Source organism: Balaenoptera borealis (assembly GCF_965194805.1).
Source record: "Balaenoptera borealis genome assembly, chromosome: 9".
Lineage (NCBI taxonomy): Eukaryota > Metazoa > Chordata > Mammalia > Artiodactyla > Balaenopteridae > Balaenoptera > Balaenoptera borealis.
In genome coordinates this window covers 31,765,651-31,786,095 of record NC_138873.1, presented here as the reverse complement: position 1 = coordinate 31,786,095, position 20,445 = coordinate 31,765,651, and the positions used below count along the sequence as shown (strand labels likewise).

Below are 20,445 nucleotides of genomic sequence, written 5' to 3'. Positions count from 1 at the left end.
TGTGGCGCACGGGCTTAGTTGCTCTGCGGCATGTGGGATCTTCCCGGACGAGGGCTCGAACCCGTGTCCCCTGCATTGGCAGGCGGTTCTTAACCACTGTGTCACCAGGGAAGTCCCTGAATGCTCTTGATTCTTTTCATGAAAAAATATGATTAAAATTTTTAGTTGTGGTTAGAAACTTGCTTTTAGAGATGTAAGCTTCATCGATTCAATAAACAGAGAACTGGAGAAACTCATTTTTTTTTGATACTATCCACTAAGATATCACTAATAGTGTTAAAGTTAGGTGGTTAAAAGTGAGGGCTGTGGAGTCAGACTGTCAAGGGACAAAATTTGCTCCTACACTTTCCTATTGTGTACTTTGAACAAGTGTCTGGGCTTACTTCCATTATCTCTAAAATTGGTTTAATAATGGTAGTTATCTCATAAGGTTGTTGGGAAGATTCAATTTGTTAATGTTGTCCTTACAGCAGTGTGTGGCACGAACTTGCCTCCATAAATTTTTATTAATTTAATCTTACCAAAATTTTTTGCCCAAATATATTTGTTGAATTAAATATTAAAAAATTTTCCCTTTGAGAGCAGTATTTTATAATAATATCATTGAGTGCTTCTAGCACATCAGTAAATGCTTTGTTATTTCTTTACTTAATCCTCACAATGAATGAGAGGGGTAAATTATTTTTTTAGAAAGTTTTAGTAACTTGCCAAAGATTATTCCGAGTAAATCTGTGAAATATAGAAGGTAATATTCTAAGTTGTATACTTAAGAAGTTTTAAGAATGGTTACTTCAAAGATTTTGACTGCTTAAGTAACAAGAAAATAGGAAAAGAATATAAAAGCAAAATCGAATTCATTCTCAGCCTTTTGGCTAACAGCAAGTATGAAAACAATCAACCAACAATAACAGATGGGCTACCTCATTACATTAATTTCTCCCATAATTCATTCATTGTAGTTTTTCGAGGGAATTGAAAAAGCTTTAGGAAAATTAGTTAATTTACATAATTTACATAAAATGACATATGTAGTGCTTTAGGTAAAAAAAGCCAACTCATGGATGAGAGAGTTACAGCCTTTGTCAACAAGACCAGATTCATTGGAGCACATTAAAATGACTACTGAAATCATTATGAAAATTAACAAGTGTAATAAATTTATGGGATGCATTTACAGGCTCTACTACAACTGATACTTTTTTTTTTTTTTTGCTAAACAATAAAGTTACTCTAAATAATCCAGTGAAAGATCCAGGGCATATGGCCAAAAGCTTTCTACATTTTGCTTCTATGGTCATTGATCTTTAATGTTTTTATTGTAAACTTGATAGTACTTGAATACTTTGCTCATTGTATTTTCATATGAACTAAATAAAATGTATAATAGTAAATTGTATTTTAGAACTTAGATTATGATTTAAAAGCTAGAAATAAAATGAAGTTCAGTAAGGAAAAGAGGGATTTTATACTCTGGCCATACAAGTAAACCTACAAATGAAAACCATACAAATAAACCTGCAAATAAACCATACAAATAAACCTGCAAATGAAAGGCAAAGAAGATATGCAAACAAGTGTCTAGCAAGTTGACCATAAATCATCAGGACTCACTGAAATAGAAAGGCAGACAAACTTACTACTTATAATGGTAAATTAAACTGTACTATAACAGTAAATACTCACAGAATTCTTTCCCCCTTTTTTGCCCAGCTCACATAAGATAATTTTAAACTTTACCCTGTCTGTGATGCCTAACAAAAGAAAAATATAGATAATCCAGTTCAGAGGGAAGTTTAATAGTTATTGATAAGAGAAAGCTAAGGGAATTTAGAAAAATCCTGTACTTCTTTATTTTTACCAAAAGGTTGCCTTCTGAATTGGGGGCTTTACTCGGTGTCATTCTCACGATACCAGAATTATTTGAGCTATTTCACATTATAACTATTACCTTCAGAGATTATGATTTTCCTTCTCTGGATATCTGCAAAATGGACTTATGAAACATTTGAAATGGCAAAAACGAGTAGCTACAGACAGGAGGACACTAGTTTTAAACAGGTAAGGTATAAAACAACTTAAAATACTGAACACTCCAGTGGTCTTTTTTTTTTTTTAATTCCTTTTCTTTTTTTTTTTAAATTATTTTTATTTATTTATTTTTGCCTGTGTTGGGTCTTCGTTTCTGTGCGAGGGCTTTCTCTAGTTGCGGCGAGCGGGGGCCACTCTTCATCGCGGTGCGCGGGCCTCTCACCATCGCAGCCTCTCTTGTTGCGGAGCACAGGCTCCAGACGCGCAGGCTCAGTAGTTGTGGCTCACGGGCCTAGTTGCTCCACGGCATGTGGGATCTTCCCAGACCAGGGCTCGAACCCGTGTCCCCTGCATTAGCAGGCAGATTCTCAACCACTGCGCCACCAGGGAAGCCCTCCAGTGGTCTTTTAAATACTGTTTTATTAAGTCTGTTCCTCTTAGTACTGTTATATTGAGTAAAATACAGCAAAAGTATGTCTTATGTTCAAAGTAAGAAATAGATTTTACATTGCCACCTAATATACATATATATGTAAAAAACTGAAATTTCATGAAGTAATACATGTATCATAAGCAGTGTACTGTTTACCATTCTATCCTTTTGCTTTGCTTTCCTTTTCTTTCCATTCCAATCCATTCCATTCTAGTTATTAAAAAGTGCTTTTTTTTTATCTTCTAAGGTGATTTCATAACCCACTAGTGGATTGATACTTGCAGTTTGAAAAAAGAAAAACTAGACTATAGGCTTAGGATTCTATTTTTACTATGTTAATTTTGAGATAAACTAAAGGTTATAAAATCAGCTGGATTATTAGTTTGGACACCATTCTTTATTTAATTTCACCATAAAATGTCCTAGTTAGTACAGGTAATAACAGTTGGTTCCTTTATTCCGAATCACAGAAAACTAGAACCAGCAGAGAACCCTAGTTACTAGATTATGCAGCTGTTGTTCCTCCCATGCCCCTGGGTTTTTTAAAAAAAATTTGATTATAGAAACTTTTAAGCATATTCAAAAGTAGAATAGTATAATGAGCCTCATGTATTCATTACCTCTTCTTCACTGGATTATTTTGAAGTAAATCGCAGAGAGGTCATTTTTTCTGTAAATAATGCATATCCTTAAAAGATGAGGAATCTTATTAAGCATATAATAGTAAGCATACTTGAAATATCCTTACTACATGAGAAAAATAACGGTAATTCCTAATGTCATCAAATACCCTGTCATATTCACATTTCTCTGATTGTATTGTAATTATTTATTTATTTTTGGCTGTGTTAGGTCTTCGTTGCTGCGAGCGGGGGCTACTCTTCGTTTTGGTGTTCAGGCTCCTCATTGCAGTGGCTTCTCTTGTTGTGGAGCACGGGCTCTAGGTGTACGGGCTTCAGTAGTTGTGGCACGCAGGCTCAGTAGTTGTGGCGCCCGGATGTAGTTGCTCCACGGTATGTGGGATCTTCCCAGACCAGGGCTTGAACCCATGTCCCCTGCATTGGCAGGTGGATTCTTAACCACTGCGCCACCAGGGAAGTCCCTGTATTGTAATTTTTTAAAAGCTCGTTTGATTTAGGAACCAAAGTCTATGCATTATATTTGATACATCTCTTCAGTCTCTTTTCGTCTCTAGATGTCCTCCTCCTGTTGTTTTCATTTGTGTGTGTGGGTGGGTGGGTGGGTGTGCATGCACGCGTGCACGTTTATCATTGAAGAAATCAAGTTATGTAGAAGTTTACTGTTATGGTCATTTGATGTTCAAATTGTCCCATCTTTGGCCTGTGGGGGAACTTTCAAACTGGCTCTAGAGACCTTCTGACATGATCCCAGGAGTCTTTGAATTTCTAGCTTTCTCTTGTACATTTTATCCCCCAAACCTAGAATTAGCTATTTCTCCATGGATTGGCCAGATTTTTAAGTTCTCAGATAAAGAAATGAAGTGAATTGATGGAAAGATGCTCGTTGGAAGACTAGTCTTTGGGTCAGTGCCCTTTCACTGTCTAGTGCTGCCTCTGCTGCATTGCTGGTTGTCTTCCCAGCAGCCATTCCCACTCCCCCTTTTCCTTTTGTAGATTACTTTTACGCAAAGGCATAGGCTGATAACTGTCAGATACCCCTGCAGTGGAAGGACAGAGTCTTAACCACTGGACCACCAGGGAAAGTCCCTAACTCAGTGTTTAAATGTTCCTATGAGGTAGCTATTATTATTATCCTCACATTATAGAGGAGGAAACTTAGGTCAAGAGAATTTATGTGACTTATCTAAGGTCACACAGCTAGTGTGTGGAGCCAGGATTCCAGCCCAGATTATGTTAAAAATGGCTTCCTTTTCCAGAGTGCCAGTTTACTAACAACAGATGGAGATGGGCTAGGAATGTATTTTAGAAGTGGATTTAAAATATGTGGTACTTCATTAGCATATTTTGTGGGTTTTGTTTAAAATTAGTACATTTAATTCATGTTACTACAATCAATGGTAGGACTATTTCTTATATATCTGAAATTACAAGCAGCTCAGTGTATTGATTTGATTTTCCATATGAAAAAAGCTGCATGGGAAATAAAACCCAGTGGCATCTTATGAAGCAATTCAGATAATGCTCGTAATACAGAGAATGCTACGAACTTTTTAAAAGTTCTGACAAGCTCACATGTACAAAAGAAGCTAATAAGTTATATTTCAAATATGTGTTCTCTGTGAAGATATATCATTTTAACCATGTTAATCATTATGCATATTGTTGAGAAATGTAGTAGAGAAATGGTTGCACAAACAGACTGGGTAATTTTGCCTTAACTCATAATGATACAGTCAGACTTATTACCCAGATCACCTTGCTCTTAATTTACCCCTGTCTTCTAAGTCTTTTTCTAGGGCTCACAGATATGTTAATCCTAGAAGGAAAGCATGTCTATTCCCACAAACTCTTAATTTTTAAATTTTAAACATTTTCTACTATTTTTCTTAGAAGTTAGCATTAAAGTATTATTTGCAGCATTCATTTAAAAATTATTTACTATTAATATTTCAAAGAACAACAGAATAAGGACAGTTCCTTCCGCTCTTTGGTTTTGTGTGTAGTAGTAACTACTTATCTAGAACTGCGAGAGGGAAGCAGTTTGTTCCAGTAGAAAGTACACTAGAAGGAGGCCTTTAAAAGGTCTAGATACCAGGCTTGACTCTGTGACATTGAGCTGCTTTAAAAAGTTTTTCTTCTCTTCTCTTTCATCGTATGTAAAATAAGGAGTTTAGTTAGATGCACATGGGCCTTGTGCTCTTGGTCACTATGGTGTGTTAGAGTTGATCCCAAAGATGAAACCAACTTCATAGGACTGAATGTAAGGCAAGGTGCTTCCTCCCTCTCTCCCCCTTTCCAAAATCATACCTCAGAATATATAATTATATTTGAATTTTTCAAAGTCTCTATGAGGTACTCTATTTTGAACAGTAAGCTACTGTTCAAGAAGGCACACCTGAAAAATAAATTAATGGTAGTTTTGCACGGGTAGGGAAGCCCCTGATAGAATTGGTAAAAGAGACAATGGCATTTCACGCTGATTTGGAAATTACTTCTGGGGGTATAGCTTCATAATAAGAGTTGTTGGATGTTGGAAATGTCTTTTGAAGATGACCTTAAAAAGCATGCTAAGTGTTTCTCAAGTTATCTATGGTCAAGGACCATTTTTTTTACTTTAATTTCTTACATGTTGCTGACTGATACTTTTGTAAAATATAATAAAACATGAATTATTAGCAAAAAGGTGTTAAAGAAAAAGCTCTATAAAATAGAAGCCAAAATTTGACAGACAAAATTACTTTGCCTAATTGCTCTGAAAGTTTATAAAGCATTCTCTCAGTTTCTGGAACAAATGATTTGTAGTGTGACACTGGCCATGAACCAAACTTTGAATGGCACTGCTGCAAGTGGTTCTGTTGTAAAAGTTACAAATATACATACAAAATATGTATGTTACAAATATACATACAAAAAAAGTTACAAATATACAGGATGGATGAAAAAGTGATTTTTCCTAGCATCATGAAAATTGTGGCAAGGGGAAGAGAATGGTTGTTAGTTATGCTTTAGATCAGAGGTTAGTGAACCATGGCCCATGGGCCAAATCTATCTGCTTTGTAAATAAATTTTTATTAGAAAACAGTTGTACCCCTTCATCTGTGTTTTGTCAGTAGCAGACTTGGGTAGTTTTGACCAAGACCGTATGATCTGCAAAGCCTAAAATATTTATTATGAGGTCTTTTGCAGAAGAGTTTGCCAATTCCTATTTTAGATTTGAAAATGACAGTTAAGAATGATTGCTACTTGTATAGTGCTTGTTTTTTTTCTGATTATATTATCTTTGTTTAAATGCATTAGACATGTTGTTTGACTTTTTTTCTCTAGTCACTGATGTACCTCACATAAATTTGGAGAGAAGTAAAGAAAATGAATGGAACAATAAAGATAAAATAAAGAAGAGGAAAAAAAAGCAAAAAGATCATCAACCCAACTATTTCCTATCCATTCCGATCACCAACAAAGAGGTGCTATTTTTAAAAAAAATTATTTTTACTAAGTTTATTCTAAATTATATTTAAGGTACACTAAATGCTCATAAACCCATTTTCTCTCAGCTTTTAAGAGTCTTTGGTGGCATTTTTAGCTGGGCCACACAGGGAATATAGAATATGTGTAAACAATAATTTAAAAAAACACTATTTAAACAATCATATTTAAACAATAATTTTGCAAAAGCCACTTGAAAAAGTGTTGCCAGGTAGCATGTCAAGGTCCTTTCTAGGTGTTTATTCATCATAGTGGAGGAATCTTTCAGAAGCAGAGAGCTGGTAAAAAAAGATTCTGAGATGTCTGTGGGGAAGGTAAACTGGGATCTCCTGCTGCTTAGTCCAGTTCATGGTAATGATTATTGCAACGTAGTTTCTTTAAAAATTACTCATTGTTGTACCAACTTAATAGTGCATGACAAACTTGGTAGAAATCTATTAAAAGTCTGAAAAATTAATGTGGCATCAGTAATAGGAAATGGGACCAGCCAACTGACCCACACTAAGAAACCCTTATATGTGACTGGGAGAGAAAACTGCAGTATCTAAGACTTCTAGAGCAGTGAGTTAGGAATTAAAATGCCTTAGGAAAGAACACCTTGTTTGGATGACTGACTGTTTTTATATCTTGGCCCAATTTTATGTATCTTAAGAGCTAGATCTGAATTTCTGTTTGATTGTGGGCTCTGATCTCTTAACTGGGCATATATTCAGGTTGCTTTTCCCTTTATTTAACTAGAATGTTTCTACACAATGCTAATGAATTTTTAAAGATCAAAGCAAATGATATTGAAATCAAAGAAATAAATCTCAAAGAAAAAAAAAATTCTTTTAGGACACTCTAGGAAATATCTAGTCTGTGAGATACAGTTTAGTTGGGGAGAAAAACACATAAAAAGAGAAATGGTATTACCTAGCAATACAGGATTTTAGAATTTGATACAGGAAAGAATCAGACTTTGATTTTACTGGTACGGAGTGGCGGGTTAACAATAAAATAGCCCTTAAAAGTGTTTAGCTGGGGCTTCCCTGGTGGCGCAGTGGTTGAGAATCTGCCTGCTAATGCAGGGGACACGGGTTCGAGCCCTGGTCTGGGAAGATCCCACATGCCGCGGAGCAACTAGGCCCGTGAACCACAACTACTGAGCCTGCGCGTCTGGAGCCTGTGCTCCACAACAAGAGAGGCCGTGATAGTGAGAGGCTCGCGCACCGCGATGAAGAGTGGCCCCCGCTTGCCACAACTAGAGAAAGCCCTTACACAGAAACGAAGACCCAACACAGCCAAAAATAAATAAATAAATAAATAAATAAATAATTAAAAATAGGCTGATTAGCAAACTTAATTATATCTGCTATCTTAAAAAAAAAGTGTTTAGCTGATGCAAAGTTTAATGCAATCAGAAATTATATATTAAAATACTTGCGAGTTATTTGGACAGGTTTTCTCTGAGATTTAGGATCACGTGTACCTATGTGAATGAGAAGAGAGCAGGAAGCCACAGGTGGTGCTATTTAAGCAAGCAGACAGAGGCCAGGTCCTGAGGAAACTGCCTGTGAAACAGGCCAAGGGACGTCCCCAAGGGTACATGATTTCTGATTGGAAGAGACGCCAGGTTCCTTATTTTGATTTTTTGCTTAGAGATTGTTTCACTCCAGAGTCTGTGAGTGTAGAAGTTGGGTGAGCCCTTCTCTAAGTTGCTTTGCTTAGGTCCTTCCTTTTCTCTTGCTCCCTGCCTGCCTCTGTTCTTGGCCCTGCTGGTCGGAGCAGCAGCTCTGCAGCCCCTCTGAGCCTGCCCCAGCCCCTTCCAGCCCTGTGCCGGCTTCCTGCCTCCTCCAGTGAAGACTGGTGGGGTGATGTGCTGGGATAGGGCTGGCAAGGAAGGGGACCAAGGGGAAAGAGGGTGGAGAGATTCTTTTCTTCTGCTACTTAGTTCAGGATTCAGGCTGCAAAGATGAGAAGAGGGGATGAGAGAACTGTTTGCAACCCTTAGTTTTCACCCCGCAAGCTGCTTTGTTTCACCCTGTAGCCTTTGTTTCTGCTTCTCAACTTCTTGGAGGTTCTGTAGAAAGTGAGGAGAGTACAGGCTTTGGAACCTGACAAACCTTGTTTGGATACCAGCTGGATTACAAACTCCACTGTGGATGTAGGTCAGGTTACTTAATTGCTGTAGTTTCAGTGTCTTCAGTTGTAAAATGGAGGTGATAATGATTATTTTCTAAATCCAAATCTGGACACATCACCTACATGCTTGTACACTTCAGTATTTTCCCATTGATATTAGGATGAAGACAAAGCCTTTACCATATTCTAGAAGGTTCTACATGGCTTGGCCTTTTCCACCTCAGCCCTCGTTCCTTCTGCTTGAGCCCCTCTGGCCTTGCTTGAGCTTGCCAGTTTCCCTCTGCCCTCTGGAAAGCCTTCCCTGGCTGGGAGTTTTCTTTCCTCTCCTTTTGATTTTGTTAATGCCAAAATTTCAGCTCAAACCTCTCCCACCCGTGACCACCCTGAGTTGGTCAACCTCCCCCCCCCAAAAAAAACCCCACAACACTTTAATGGCTTTCCTTTTGTCATTTGTCATCCTTGAAATTTGACACTTGTTAATCTTCCTCACGAAGTTTTTCAGATCGTTCCCAGTACCTAGGAGGGAGTTTGGCCAGAGTAGGCACACACACACAAAATACTCTCATTTCAGGGTGGAAGATGTGTTTCTGGCATACCAAATTCCAACCAGAATGTTTAATAAATACAGTGTTACAAATGCTGGTTTTATAATACAGGTTCAATGGCAGTTTGTTTTCCATGGGGTAGGGTGACTTGTAATAGTGGGGCACACAAGCTTCAAGTAACGTGGAAACCAAAGAATTTAATATTTCCCTCTCAAGAGACTTATTTGTGGGTAACAGAAAGCTTAATGCAAATATGGGGAGGAGGGCTAGGAATAGGACAAGATTAGGAGATACTTTTTATATCTTTCATATGAGCACCTTTTTTGTTTGTTTGTTTGCAAGTATCTAATGTTAATTTTCTGTTGAAACTACTTATGGGCTTTTGTTGGAAGGCCTGGGAAAAGGAGCAGCATTTATAACATTGTTTCAATGGGAGACTGTATTCCAAGTTCCAATTAAGTGACCTGCAAACAAGCTTTTGGAAGCTAGCACATTGACAATGAGCTGCTCTACTTTTGGCCTCTACTTGTTGGCATCTAGTTTTAAAGAAAAAAGTATTCAGACTTATATGGGTCTTTGATTTTTAAACACGTTATCAGACATTTAGAATGCTTTAGTTTTGGAAAATCATGATTTTCATATTTTTAAGAAATAGAATTGGAAAATGAATTAGAATGACTGCATAAAAATATCCTAATGGCATGTATGTGAAAGTATGTGTTTCTCCACTACCTGCAATTACACATTAGTTTAAAAATAAAATAAGGATGAGAAATTTAATGGCATTATAATAAATCCTAAATATTTCTTAACTGGCTAGAATTGCTTAATTATTAGTTCTAGGTGGATTTGCCCATATGTTGGTTTTATATGCTTTCTTATGAGAGGTAATAATTTAAGGTAAGTCAACACTGAAAAATGCAAGGGAACAATCAGAAGCTGATTGAAATTAGGAGTGTATTAATTTTTTTGGTAAGATAATTGTTTAATACTAATGGAAAAATATGATGCTCTTTAGGGGTTTTAAAAGGCATTTGCTACATTTAATTCTGTATTTCATCATTTTGTAATGTGAAAATTATTGGTCTTAGGAAAAGATGAAAAATGATTTGTGCGTTCTGTTCCTTTCTGGGAAATATAGTTGTGAAAATACTTGATATCATCATGTATGTTAAACACTTGGTAGATATAGAAAATTCTCCTATTTTAGGATGTTTTAAAAATTTTTACTTATTGCTGTATCATCAAATTTTCAAGTTTTTTCCTTTGTGTAAACAAGCAAGAAAAATGACTATATTCAGCTTTGAAGAAAAGTTAGGTAGCAGATTGATGGGATAATTCTGTTAAATCTTAATGAGGCAGCAAATTTAGGAATAATTTATGTTAACAGCTTAGAAAAAATCCAAAAATAATGTCAAAAGATGAGGTCAAGGACATTCTCCTTCTGTGTGCTAGACTATAACTACGCTCCCTCATGAACTAACTTGAAGGCTTTTCCTTTGAGCTCATGTGTGCTTTGAATCAACTAGAAAGCTTAAAAGATAGAAAAATGAAATTTCTTATTGTGTCATTTTTAGGCATGTGGAACACGGCTTAGTGGTGAGGTTTAGCAGATTTGTGTCTGTTTTTATTCTCTAAATACAAAGAAACTACTCAATGAGTGAAAGAAATCTTTAAGATTTTAATAAGCTTTTATTTTTTAAAGTTTCTTTTAATATTCTACTTAAATATGGGTCTACAATATTAGGTTTAAAAAATGTGCATTGTGCAATACTGCCAGTGGCTGGGGATTATGATGACAGATACGCTTTAAAGGCTTTGTAGAATTTTAAACAGGGGCTGTAAAAATTAGTTTCCTTTGGCCTTTAATGACATTGGTACTTTTTTTTTTTAAAAATTTATTTATTTGTATTTATTTTTGGCTGCGTTGGGTCTTTGTTGCTGCGCAGGGGCTTTTCTCTAGTTGCGGCGAGCGAGGGCTACTCTTCGTTGTGGTGCGCGGGCTTCTCATTGGGTGGCTTCTCTTGTTGCAGAGCACAGGCTCTAGGCACGCGGGCTTCAGTAGTTGTGGCACTCGGGCTCAGTAGTTGTGGCACACGGGCTTAGTTGCTCCACGGCATGTGGGATCTTCCTGGACCAGGGCTTGAACCCGTGTCCCCTGCATTGGCAGGCAGATTCTTAACCACTGTGCCACCAGGGAAGCCCGACATTGGTACTTTTTAAAATGGCATACGGAGAAGACTCTGAAGTAGTTTCGTTTTTTCTTTTTCTCTTGTAAGAATATAATTAGTAATAAAATGCATTAAAATTTTTTTAAAGATGATGTCAAGGAATATGTAAATTAATCTGGAACATCAAAGCATAGTTAGAAATACATTACTTGATTAGATTATCTTCAGAATTTTCATAGGTTAAGGTTAATTTTGCATTATAAGTACTGTGTGACTTCAGAGAAATAGTCTTCAAAGTGTTTTACAAATTTTAATTTGCAATTTTACAAGCTACTGGATAATTCAAAGATATGAATGGTCTAAAACTGTTTTTCACTAAATAGTAGGACATTGCACTAAAATGCTGAACATACAAATGGATGGAAGTTTTTGAGCATTGTCCTGAATTTACATATAATTAGTATTTGAGCTTAGAATGAAGACTCAGTTTTTATTAAAATGCAGATACTCTACCACTAAGTGCAAGTGGCAGACCCCAAGTGTGACAATGAAAATGTCTCCAGGCATTGACAAATGTACCCTGGGGTAGAGAACCACTGATTTTAATAATATTGGCAGTGTTGCAGAACTTATATTAGGCAAATGGCGCAGAGCTTGCAAAGTGCTTTCCTGTAGCTTGTCTGCGTGACCTTTAACACATCCCTGTAAGTTTGGCAGTGCTTTACAATTGAAGAAACCAAGACTCACTGAGACTAGGTGACCTCTATGGGGTTCCACCCGTGGCAGACCTGGGGTTAAAATCCAGGATTTCTGATACAAGTCCAGTACCGTTAATTTGCATCACTCTGTATTAAAAAGTTCTCATCCTAAACCACTTTTTCACGATCAGTTAAGCCAGAATTACCATTTGTACCAGCTAAGATTTGAAGATGTAATTATACTGTTTTGAGGTCTGATATTCTTGAGCTCACATGATTTACTCGGCACTGGCTAGGCCCTTCCCACGTGAACCTGGACCCTCTTGAGCTGCTTCATCATTCTTGATAGCTGAACTCAGCACTTCATTGCACCTGGAAAAATCTCTCAAAAATTCATGTGTAAAATCCTCGCAGAGTAGTGCAGACTTATACTAAAGGCTTTTATGAGAGGGCCTGTGTGCTCTCTTACACAGGATCCAGTAAGACTTCCTCAGAATCTCCTTTAAATGCCCTTTTTTCCCTTGATGTTTCATGTCTTGAGTCACTGCCCACATGTCTGCCCCTCTCCGTGTCTCCTCTTGAAAACACATTACTGGTACCTCTTCCTGCACGGCTCTCTGGCCGCGCTTCTCCTTCTCCTCCTCACTCCTGGATCTTTTCCTCCAGGTATTTCCCTCATCTTTTCTTATGTATTGTAATTTATCCTTTTCTCAAATTCCTTTGCTATTTTGGGTATATGATCTTGAAAAGATCTTTCTAATCTTCTGTGTTTCAATTTATTTTAAGGGAGACAGTACCAATATCTTACCTCACAGGATCGGCGGGAGGCTTCAGTGAACTAATATATGTAAAACGCTCGCTCTAGTGCCTAGAACCTAGTGACCACACGAGAAAGGGTAGTTACTCTTGTGGTCTCAATGTTGTGTTTATTTTTATTACCAGGCACTGTGGTGAGATGGCGGGGTGGAAGAAATAGATGTTGTCCTCGGGGAGTTTACAATTTAGTTTTATCAATATAGAGGTAGAGGAAACGCTGACTCTGTAAGATCTTTGTGTACTATTGCTTTAGGAGCATTTTAATGATCAGGCTGTCAGTATTCTTTTGTTGGGTGTCGTGGAAGTGACATCTTCCCTTGGGAAATCTTGTGTTAGGTGTTACTGCATAACTTCCTACCAGGAAAACACTTTCTCATGTTACTGTCCTCCAGGTTGCAAGGAATAGAGAAATGCTGAGGTTATTTTGGGTGATGTGGATTTATTGTAAAGATACGTGAGAAGTCAGATCCCAGCATAGCATCTCATGATTTGCCCAATTGCATTCTGCAGATAATGGGAACATTGTTCAGGATGAAACAGCTTCTTCAGTATCAGAACAGCCTGCTGTGCTCATGATCCAGTTGTTTCTTATCTCTGCTGTCTTTTTAGGGCTCTGCTTCTATTGCCAGCCCCCTCTCTCTTCCTTTTCTCTCTAATTCTGCTGCCTCTGGGCTTCTACGTGCACTCTTTTCTCTGGGGATTGCTTGGTTTGCTAGTCCGAATTCAAACTATTTTCCAGTGCACTCACATTTAGAAGTTGACTAGAATTGTCTCCAACTGGAAATGGAGGAGGGAAAAGCCACCATTCCTCTTCTTTGTTCTCATTAGGCTGAGAGGGGAAGGCTGATGAGGGACCGGGGATTTTGCTTAGGTGCGGACTGTACAGTTTTTCTAACGTATGCGTTTAGACTTGTTTGCAGCTCTCTCTCCATGGTGATGCCCCTCCTCACATGTCTGGGGAAATGACAGTAGTCATTCCTGTTGAGATTATTGCTGTCCTAAAAAATCTTAAAGGCCATGAAGAATGGGTTCTCAGACACATTCACTTGGGGACAAATAAATATTACTGCCAACAGAAATGGAATGTTGTCTGCCAGTTTGACCTTTCTGTGGCAAGAATAAAACTTTTATTTTTAGGAAAGATCATAATTATAGTGAGTCATACTGTATATTCCAAGGATAAATTTCTGAAAAGATACATGGCCATTGAGAATTTTTCCACTCAACCAGTAGCCCAGTCTGTAAAAGAAGGGTGTTGGGCTTGATGCTCTTAAAATGGACAAGCATCGTGTGATTTTTTTAAACTTATACATCCTATTAAACTTTCCAAGTCATTTCTCCAGGATATTTGAGAATAGTTAGACAATTAAGCATTGTTTGGTTGAAGGATCTTGACATCATTCTCATTTCATATGTTGCTTATGTTTCTTCTCGATTTCAGTGTTACCATAAGGAAATTTTGCTTATCTAATCTCTGTTTTGTCTGTGTGTGATTAGATTACAAAAGGAATTAAGATCCTGCAAAATGCAATAATACAACAAGATCAGCGACTGGCCAAAGCAATGAACAGTGATGGTTCCTTTCATGTTACCCTGCTAGTGATGCAGTTATTAAATGAAGATGAAATAAACATGTGAGTAATACATCTTTCTGGAATATTGTTTACCAAGTTATTACTGGAATTTGAATAATCATAGCAGAACCAAAAGAGGCATTGAAATTCTAAAGAAGTATTCTTTTTTTTTTTGAGAAGTATTCTTTATTATAATTTGTTCCAGTTAATAAGCCAATGTACAGAATTAGCCATATAAATATTCTTCCTGATCTACACTTTTTTTTTTTTTTTTTTTTTGGTTATGCTGCTGCGTGGCGTGCAAGATCCTAGTTCCCTGACCAGGGATCGAACCCATGCCCCCTGCAGTGGAAGAGCAGAGCCCTAACCACTGGACCACCAGGGAATTCCCCTTAATCTATACTTTTAAACTGTTATTGTTATCAGATGCATTGGTTATGCAGTTATTTTATCTATGTTAATTATGTAAGCACTCTGGAGTCTGACCATTTAGGTTAGGATTCCAGGTAAAGATTCTGGAACCATGGCCCAACCATGTCTTAACAGCTGCCCAATTTTGGGCAAATCATTTACTTTTTAAATAAATGGAGAAAATAATAGTACTAATACATGTAAGAACTCTTAGTATAGGGCCTGGCACATAGCAGGCACTTGATATTATTAGCTATTAGAGCTGTCATTTACTAGATTAATGGACAATTTCAGTTTTACTTCCTTCATCCCTAGAGTACCTGTACACCCTGAACCTCCAAACCCAGAGCTGTACCATAAAAGTTGAGTATTAGTCATTGATTGCTGCTTTCCAGCCCGGAGTGGAGAAACCTTGCTCTTCCTCAAATTCTCTGGGATACTCTGTCTGTCGGTATGAGCGCCCCTTGCCCTGTTAGCCCCTGTTTAGCCCTCTGGATTAAGCTCAAGCATAAGCTCTTTGGAAAGCCAAATCCAGAATTACAGGTTACAGGTTACTTCTGTTTTCTACCCTGACATATAGTCTCCTGAGGGAATGAAGAACAAGGCTTGGATTGGGAAGGGGGTGAGGAAAAGGAAAAATAAAAGGGAGAAAACAATAAATTAGTAACTCAAAATATACAGTCAAATTATGATTCGGGTAGTGATGTCTTTTAAAATAGTAGAACCGCATGTCTTTAGGGATCAGTCTTCTGATCTGTCTCAACATGATCCACCCAAGGGCAGGTCTTGAGCACCCTGCAGTGACAGAGAGGACCAGAAGATTTTACTTAACTCATTTTCACTGTTCACTTTGCCAATCAGAAGAAAAAAGAAATACTCTGATGCTCTTAAAAGAAAAGAAGCCAGAGAAGATGTGACACAAGATGAAAGCCTGAGAGAAAATGAGTGGTCCCCTGTGTGTTAGAATGGTAGACTAGTCAGGGTTCCCCAGAGACACAGAACCAATAGGATGGATGCCCATTTGGATATCTAGATATATTGATATATCTGTATCTACAGCTGTGGCTCTATAGAGAGAGATTTATTTTCAGGAATTGGCTCACATGACCGTGCGGGGCTGGCAAGCGGCAGACCCAGGCGAGGGTTGACAGTATAGGCTCAAGCCCAAAGGCGGCCTGGAGGAAGAATTCCTTCTTCCTTGGGGGACCTCAAGTCTTTTCTCTTAAGGCCTGCAACTGACTGGATGAAGCCCATCCACATTCTGGGGGATGATCTGCTTTCCTCAGGGTCTACTGATTGAAATGTTCATCACATCTAAAAGAATTCCTTCACAACAACATCTAGACTGGTGTTTGACCAAACACTAGGTATCATGGCCTCAGTTGACGCATAAAATTAACCAACACAAATGGCAAGAGCAGGAGCAAAGACTGAGCCGGTTTCAGGGGTGGCAAGTAGGAGACGCTGAACCAGTGATTAATTCAGAAGAACCGCACGTGGTCAGTGAAACCACAGCCAGCTTGGCGGAGGGTTGTCGTCCAGGCTGGGGAGGAGTCTAGAGGCCCTCTGGTGCTGGGCGGAGTGAGCAAGTCAGAGGAAGAGGCACGAAGCCGGACACATCGTGGCTCCCCTTTTGGGGTTGACTGTTCCAACCAGTGTTGGAGCAGAGGACGGGGAGTGACAGAGACACTCACCTTGGTTTGGGGTTCTCAGGGTGTAGCTGGGAAAAGCTCAAGCTCTTTAGAGAAGTTCCTGTTCAATAATGCTGGAAGAATGTGCTACCACACAGCTGGTAGATCAGAGTCGAGGGAGATTTCTAACACCTGGACCTGAGGTGGTTCCTTCAATTCCCCATTGCCCATCAAGGTATATAGATGGATCCAGAAATTTCTCTGTGCCCTGGTGGGTAGACTTGGAAGTTGAGAGAGAATCGGTGGTTCGGAAGGAGCAGGATGAGGGACAACGACACTGCTGCATGTCCGTGTGTCTTGATCAGAGACCCCAGCGGGGATCCTGTGCTTCAGCAGCACATGCCAGTGCAATGCCCAGAAAGAACAGGTGGGCTTTCACGGACACCAGTGTAGGGCACCCAGGGATATGACCAGACCAGTCGCCCTGAAATAGGACTCTCTTAGGACCCAAACAGCAAGCAGATCAAAGAGCTTCTTCAGTCCTCTTAGAAGAGTATGCTGGATTCCCTGGGAAGGGGGAGGGGAGAGGGAAGAGAAAAACAGTCCTGAAAGGAGGTTTGAATTAACTGAATAACTGTACCCCAAAGAGACTTTTTTAAACCAGAGAAGACTGAGTTACCATTGACTGATAAGTTTAGGGTTTATCTCTCTTATCGGAAATGGGTCTTGGCTATGGCATGTATATATATTTCAGTCTCTGCACCTCAACCACGATTCCCCAAACAAATGTTATTTTAGGGGCTTCCCTGGTGGCGCAGTGGTTGAGAATCTGCCTGCTAATGCAGGGGACACGGGTTCGAGCCCTGGTTTGGGAAGATCCCACATGCCACGGAGCAGCTGGGCCCCTGAGCCACAACTACTGAGCCTGCGCGTCTGGAGCTTGTGCTCCGCAACAAGAGAGGCCGCGATAGTGAGAGGCCCGCGCACCGCAATGAAGAGCGGCCCCCGCTTGCTGCAACTAGAGAAAGCCCTCGCACAGAACCGAAGACCCAACACAACCATAAATAAATAAATAAATAAATAAATAAATAAATAAATAAATAAATAAAAAGCTGAGTTCTCTGAATAAAAAAAAAAAAAAATGTTATTTTATTTCCTTAACAAGTGTTCTGAGTCAGGCAGCACAGAAATGTCACCTTTTTTATACATTGGAGGAAACTGGCAGTCCTAGGAATTAAGCGAATGTGGGTCAGTAGACAAGCCAGAACTAATCAGTTTTCTATTATTATTCCATGGAGTGTGATTGTGAAAGATGGAGAGGTAGAGGGAGAGGAGTGGGTTGGGGACAGGAGGGAGAAGATGAGCACGAGTGCATGAAGGGCAGGAGAGATGAGTCTGCTGGAAGTACAAACGGCCTCCTGTGTCTCAGTGGCCTCTACTGATGGACACGGAACTGACTAGAAATACTGTTAAGTGGTGTGCAGTCGGGTTGGGGTGAGGGGGTGGGTATGTTCTCAATGTATTATAATGTTTACATTTCTCAGTGGAGGTGGGACTGCCTTCTCTAGGAGACTTTTTTTTTTAACATCTTTATTGGAGTATAATTGCTTTACAATGTTGTGTTAGTTTCTGCTGTATAACAAAGTGAATCAGCTATATGTATACATATATCCCCATATCCCCTCCCTCATGCACCTCCCTCTCACCCTCCCTACCCCACCCCTCTAGGTGGTCAGAAAGCACCGAGCTGATCTCCCTGTGCTATGTGGCTGCTTCCCACTAGCTAGCTATTTTACGTTTGGTAGTGTATATATGTCAGTGCTACTCTCTCACTTCGTCCCAGCTTCCCCTTCCCCTTCCCCGTGTCCTCAAGTTCATTCTGTACGTCTGCATCTTTATTCCTGTCCTACCCCTAGGTTCATCAGAACCATTTTTTTTTAGGTTCCATATATATGTGATAGCATGCGGTATTTGTTTTGCTCTTTCTGACTTCACTCTGTATGACAGACTCTAGGTCTATCCACCTCACTACAAATAACTCAATTTCATTTCTTTTTGTGGCTGAGCAATATTCCATTGTACATATGTGCCACATCTTCTTTATCCATTCATCTGTCGATGAACATGTAGATTGCTTCCATGTCCTGGCTATTGTAAATAGTGCTGCAATGAGCATTGTGGTACATGACTCTTTTTGAATTATGGTTTTCTCAGGGTATATGCCCAGTAGTGGGATTGCTGGGTCATATGGTAGTTCTATTTTTAGTTTTTTGAGGAACCTCCACACTGTTCTCCATGGTGGCTGTATCAATTTACATTCCCACCAACAGTGCAAGAGGGTTCCCTTTTCTCCACACCCTCTCCAGCATTTATTGTTTGTAGATTTTTGATGATGGCCATTCTGACCAGTGTGAGGTGATACCTCATTGTACTTTTGATTTGCATTTCTCTAATGATTAATGATGTTGAACATCCTTTCATGTGTTTGTTGGCCATCTATATGTCTTCTTTGGAGAAATGTCTATTTAAGTCTTCTGCCCATTTTTGGATTGGGTTGTTTGTTTTTTTGATATTGAGCTGCATGAGCTGCTTGTAAATTTTGGAGATTAATCCTTTGTCCGTTGCTTCGTTTGCAAATATTTTCTCCCATTCTGAGGATTGTCTTTTCGTCTTGTTTATGGTTTCCTTTGCTGTGCAAAAGCTTTTGTTTCATTAGGTCCCATTTGTTTATTTTTGTTTTTATTTCCATTTCTCTAAGAGGTGGGTCCAAAAGGATCTTGCTGTGATTTATGTCATAGAGTGTTCTGCCTGTGTTTTCCTCTAAGAGTTTGATAGTGTCTGGCCTTACATTTAGGTCTTTAATCCATTTTGAGTTTATTTGTGTGTATGGTTAGGGAGTGTTCTAATTTCATTCTTTGACCTGTAGCTGTCCAGTTTTCCCAGCACCACTTATTGAAGAGGCTGTCTTTTTTCCATTGTATATTCTTGCCTCCTTTATCAAAGATAAGGTGACCATATGTGCATGGGTTTATGTCTGGGCTTTCTATCCTGTTCCATTGATCTATATTTCTGTGTTTGTGCCAGTACCATACTGTCTTGATTAGTGTAGCTTTGTAGTATGGTCTGAAGTCATGGAGCCTAATTCCTCCAGCTCCATTTTTCTTTCTCAAAATTGCTTTGACTATTTGGGGTCTTTTGTGTTTTCATACAAATTGTGCAATTTTTTGTTCTAGTTCAGTGAAAAATGCCATTGGTAGTTTGATAAGGATTGCATTGAATCTGTAGATTGCTTTGGGTAGTATAGTCATTTTCACAGTGTTGATTCTTCCAATCCAAGAACATGGTATATCTCTCCATCTGTTTGTACCATCTTTAATTTCTTTCATCAGTGTCTTATAGTTTTATGTGTCTTATAGACCTGCATACAGGTCTTTTGTCTCCTTAGGTAGGTTTATTCCTAGGTATTTTATTCTTTTTGTTGTAGTGGTAAATGGGAGTGTTTCCTTAATTTCTGTTTCAGATTTTTCATCAGTAGTGTTTAGGAATGCAAGAGATTTCTGTGCATTAATTTTGTATCCTGCTACTCTACGAGATTCATTGATTAGCTCTAGTAGTTTTCTGGTAGCATCTTTAGGATTCTCTATGTGTAGTATCATGTCATCTGCAAACAGTGACAGCTTTACTTCTTCTTTTCCGATTTGGATTCCTTTTATTTCTTTTTCTTCTCTGATTGCTATGGCTAAAACTTCCAAAACTATGTTGAATAATAGTGGTGAGAGTGGGCAACCTTGTCTTGTTCCTGATCTTAGAGGAAATGGTTTCAGTTTTTCACCATTGAGAACGATGTTGACTATGGCTTTGTCATATATGGCCTTTATTATGTTGAGGTA

At 38.7% G+C, this 20,445-nt stretch overlaps 1 protein-coding gene across 7 annotated transcripts in view; it reads left to right on the top strand.

Annotated features, from left to right (window-relative positions):
• Window positions 1-20,445, top strand: part of AKAP7 (A-kinase anchoring protein 7) — a 138,420-nt gene that overhangs the window by 9,644 nt on the left and 108,331 nt on the right. For all 7 annotated transcript variants that reach the window (XM_082406375.1, XM_082406381.1, XM_082406380.1 and 4 more), the window contains exons 3-4: window positions 6,427-6,566; window positions 14,437-14,573. In XM_082406375.1, coding sequence (XP_082262501.1) covers window positions 6,427-6,566; window positions 14,437-14,573 — 277 coding nt within the window. The remainder of the gene's footprint in view (window positions 1-6,426; window positions 6,567-14,436; window positions 14,574-20,445) is intronic.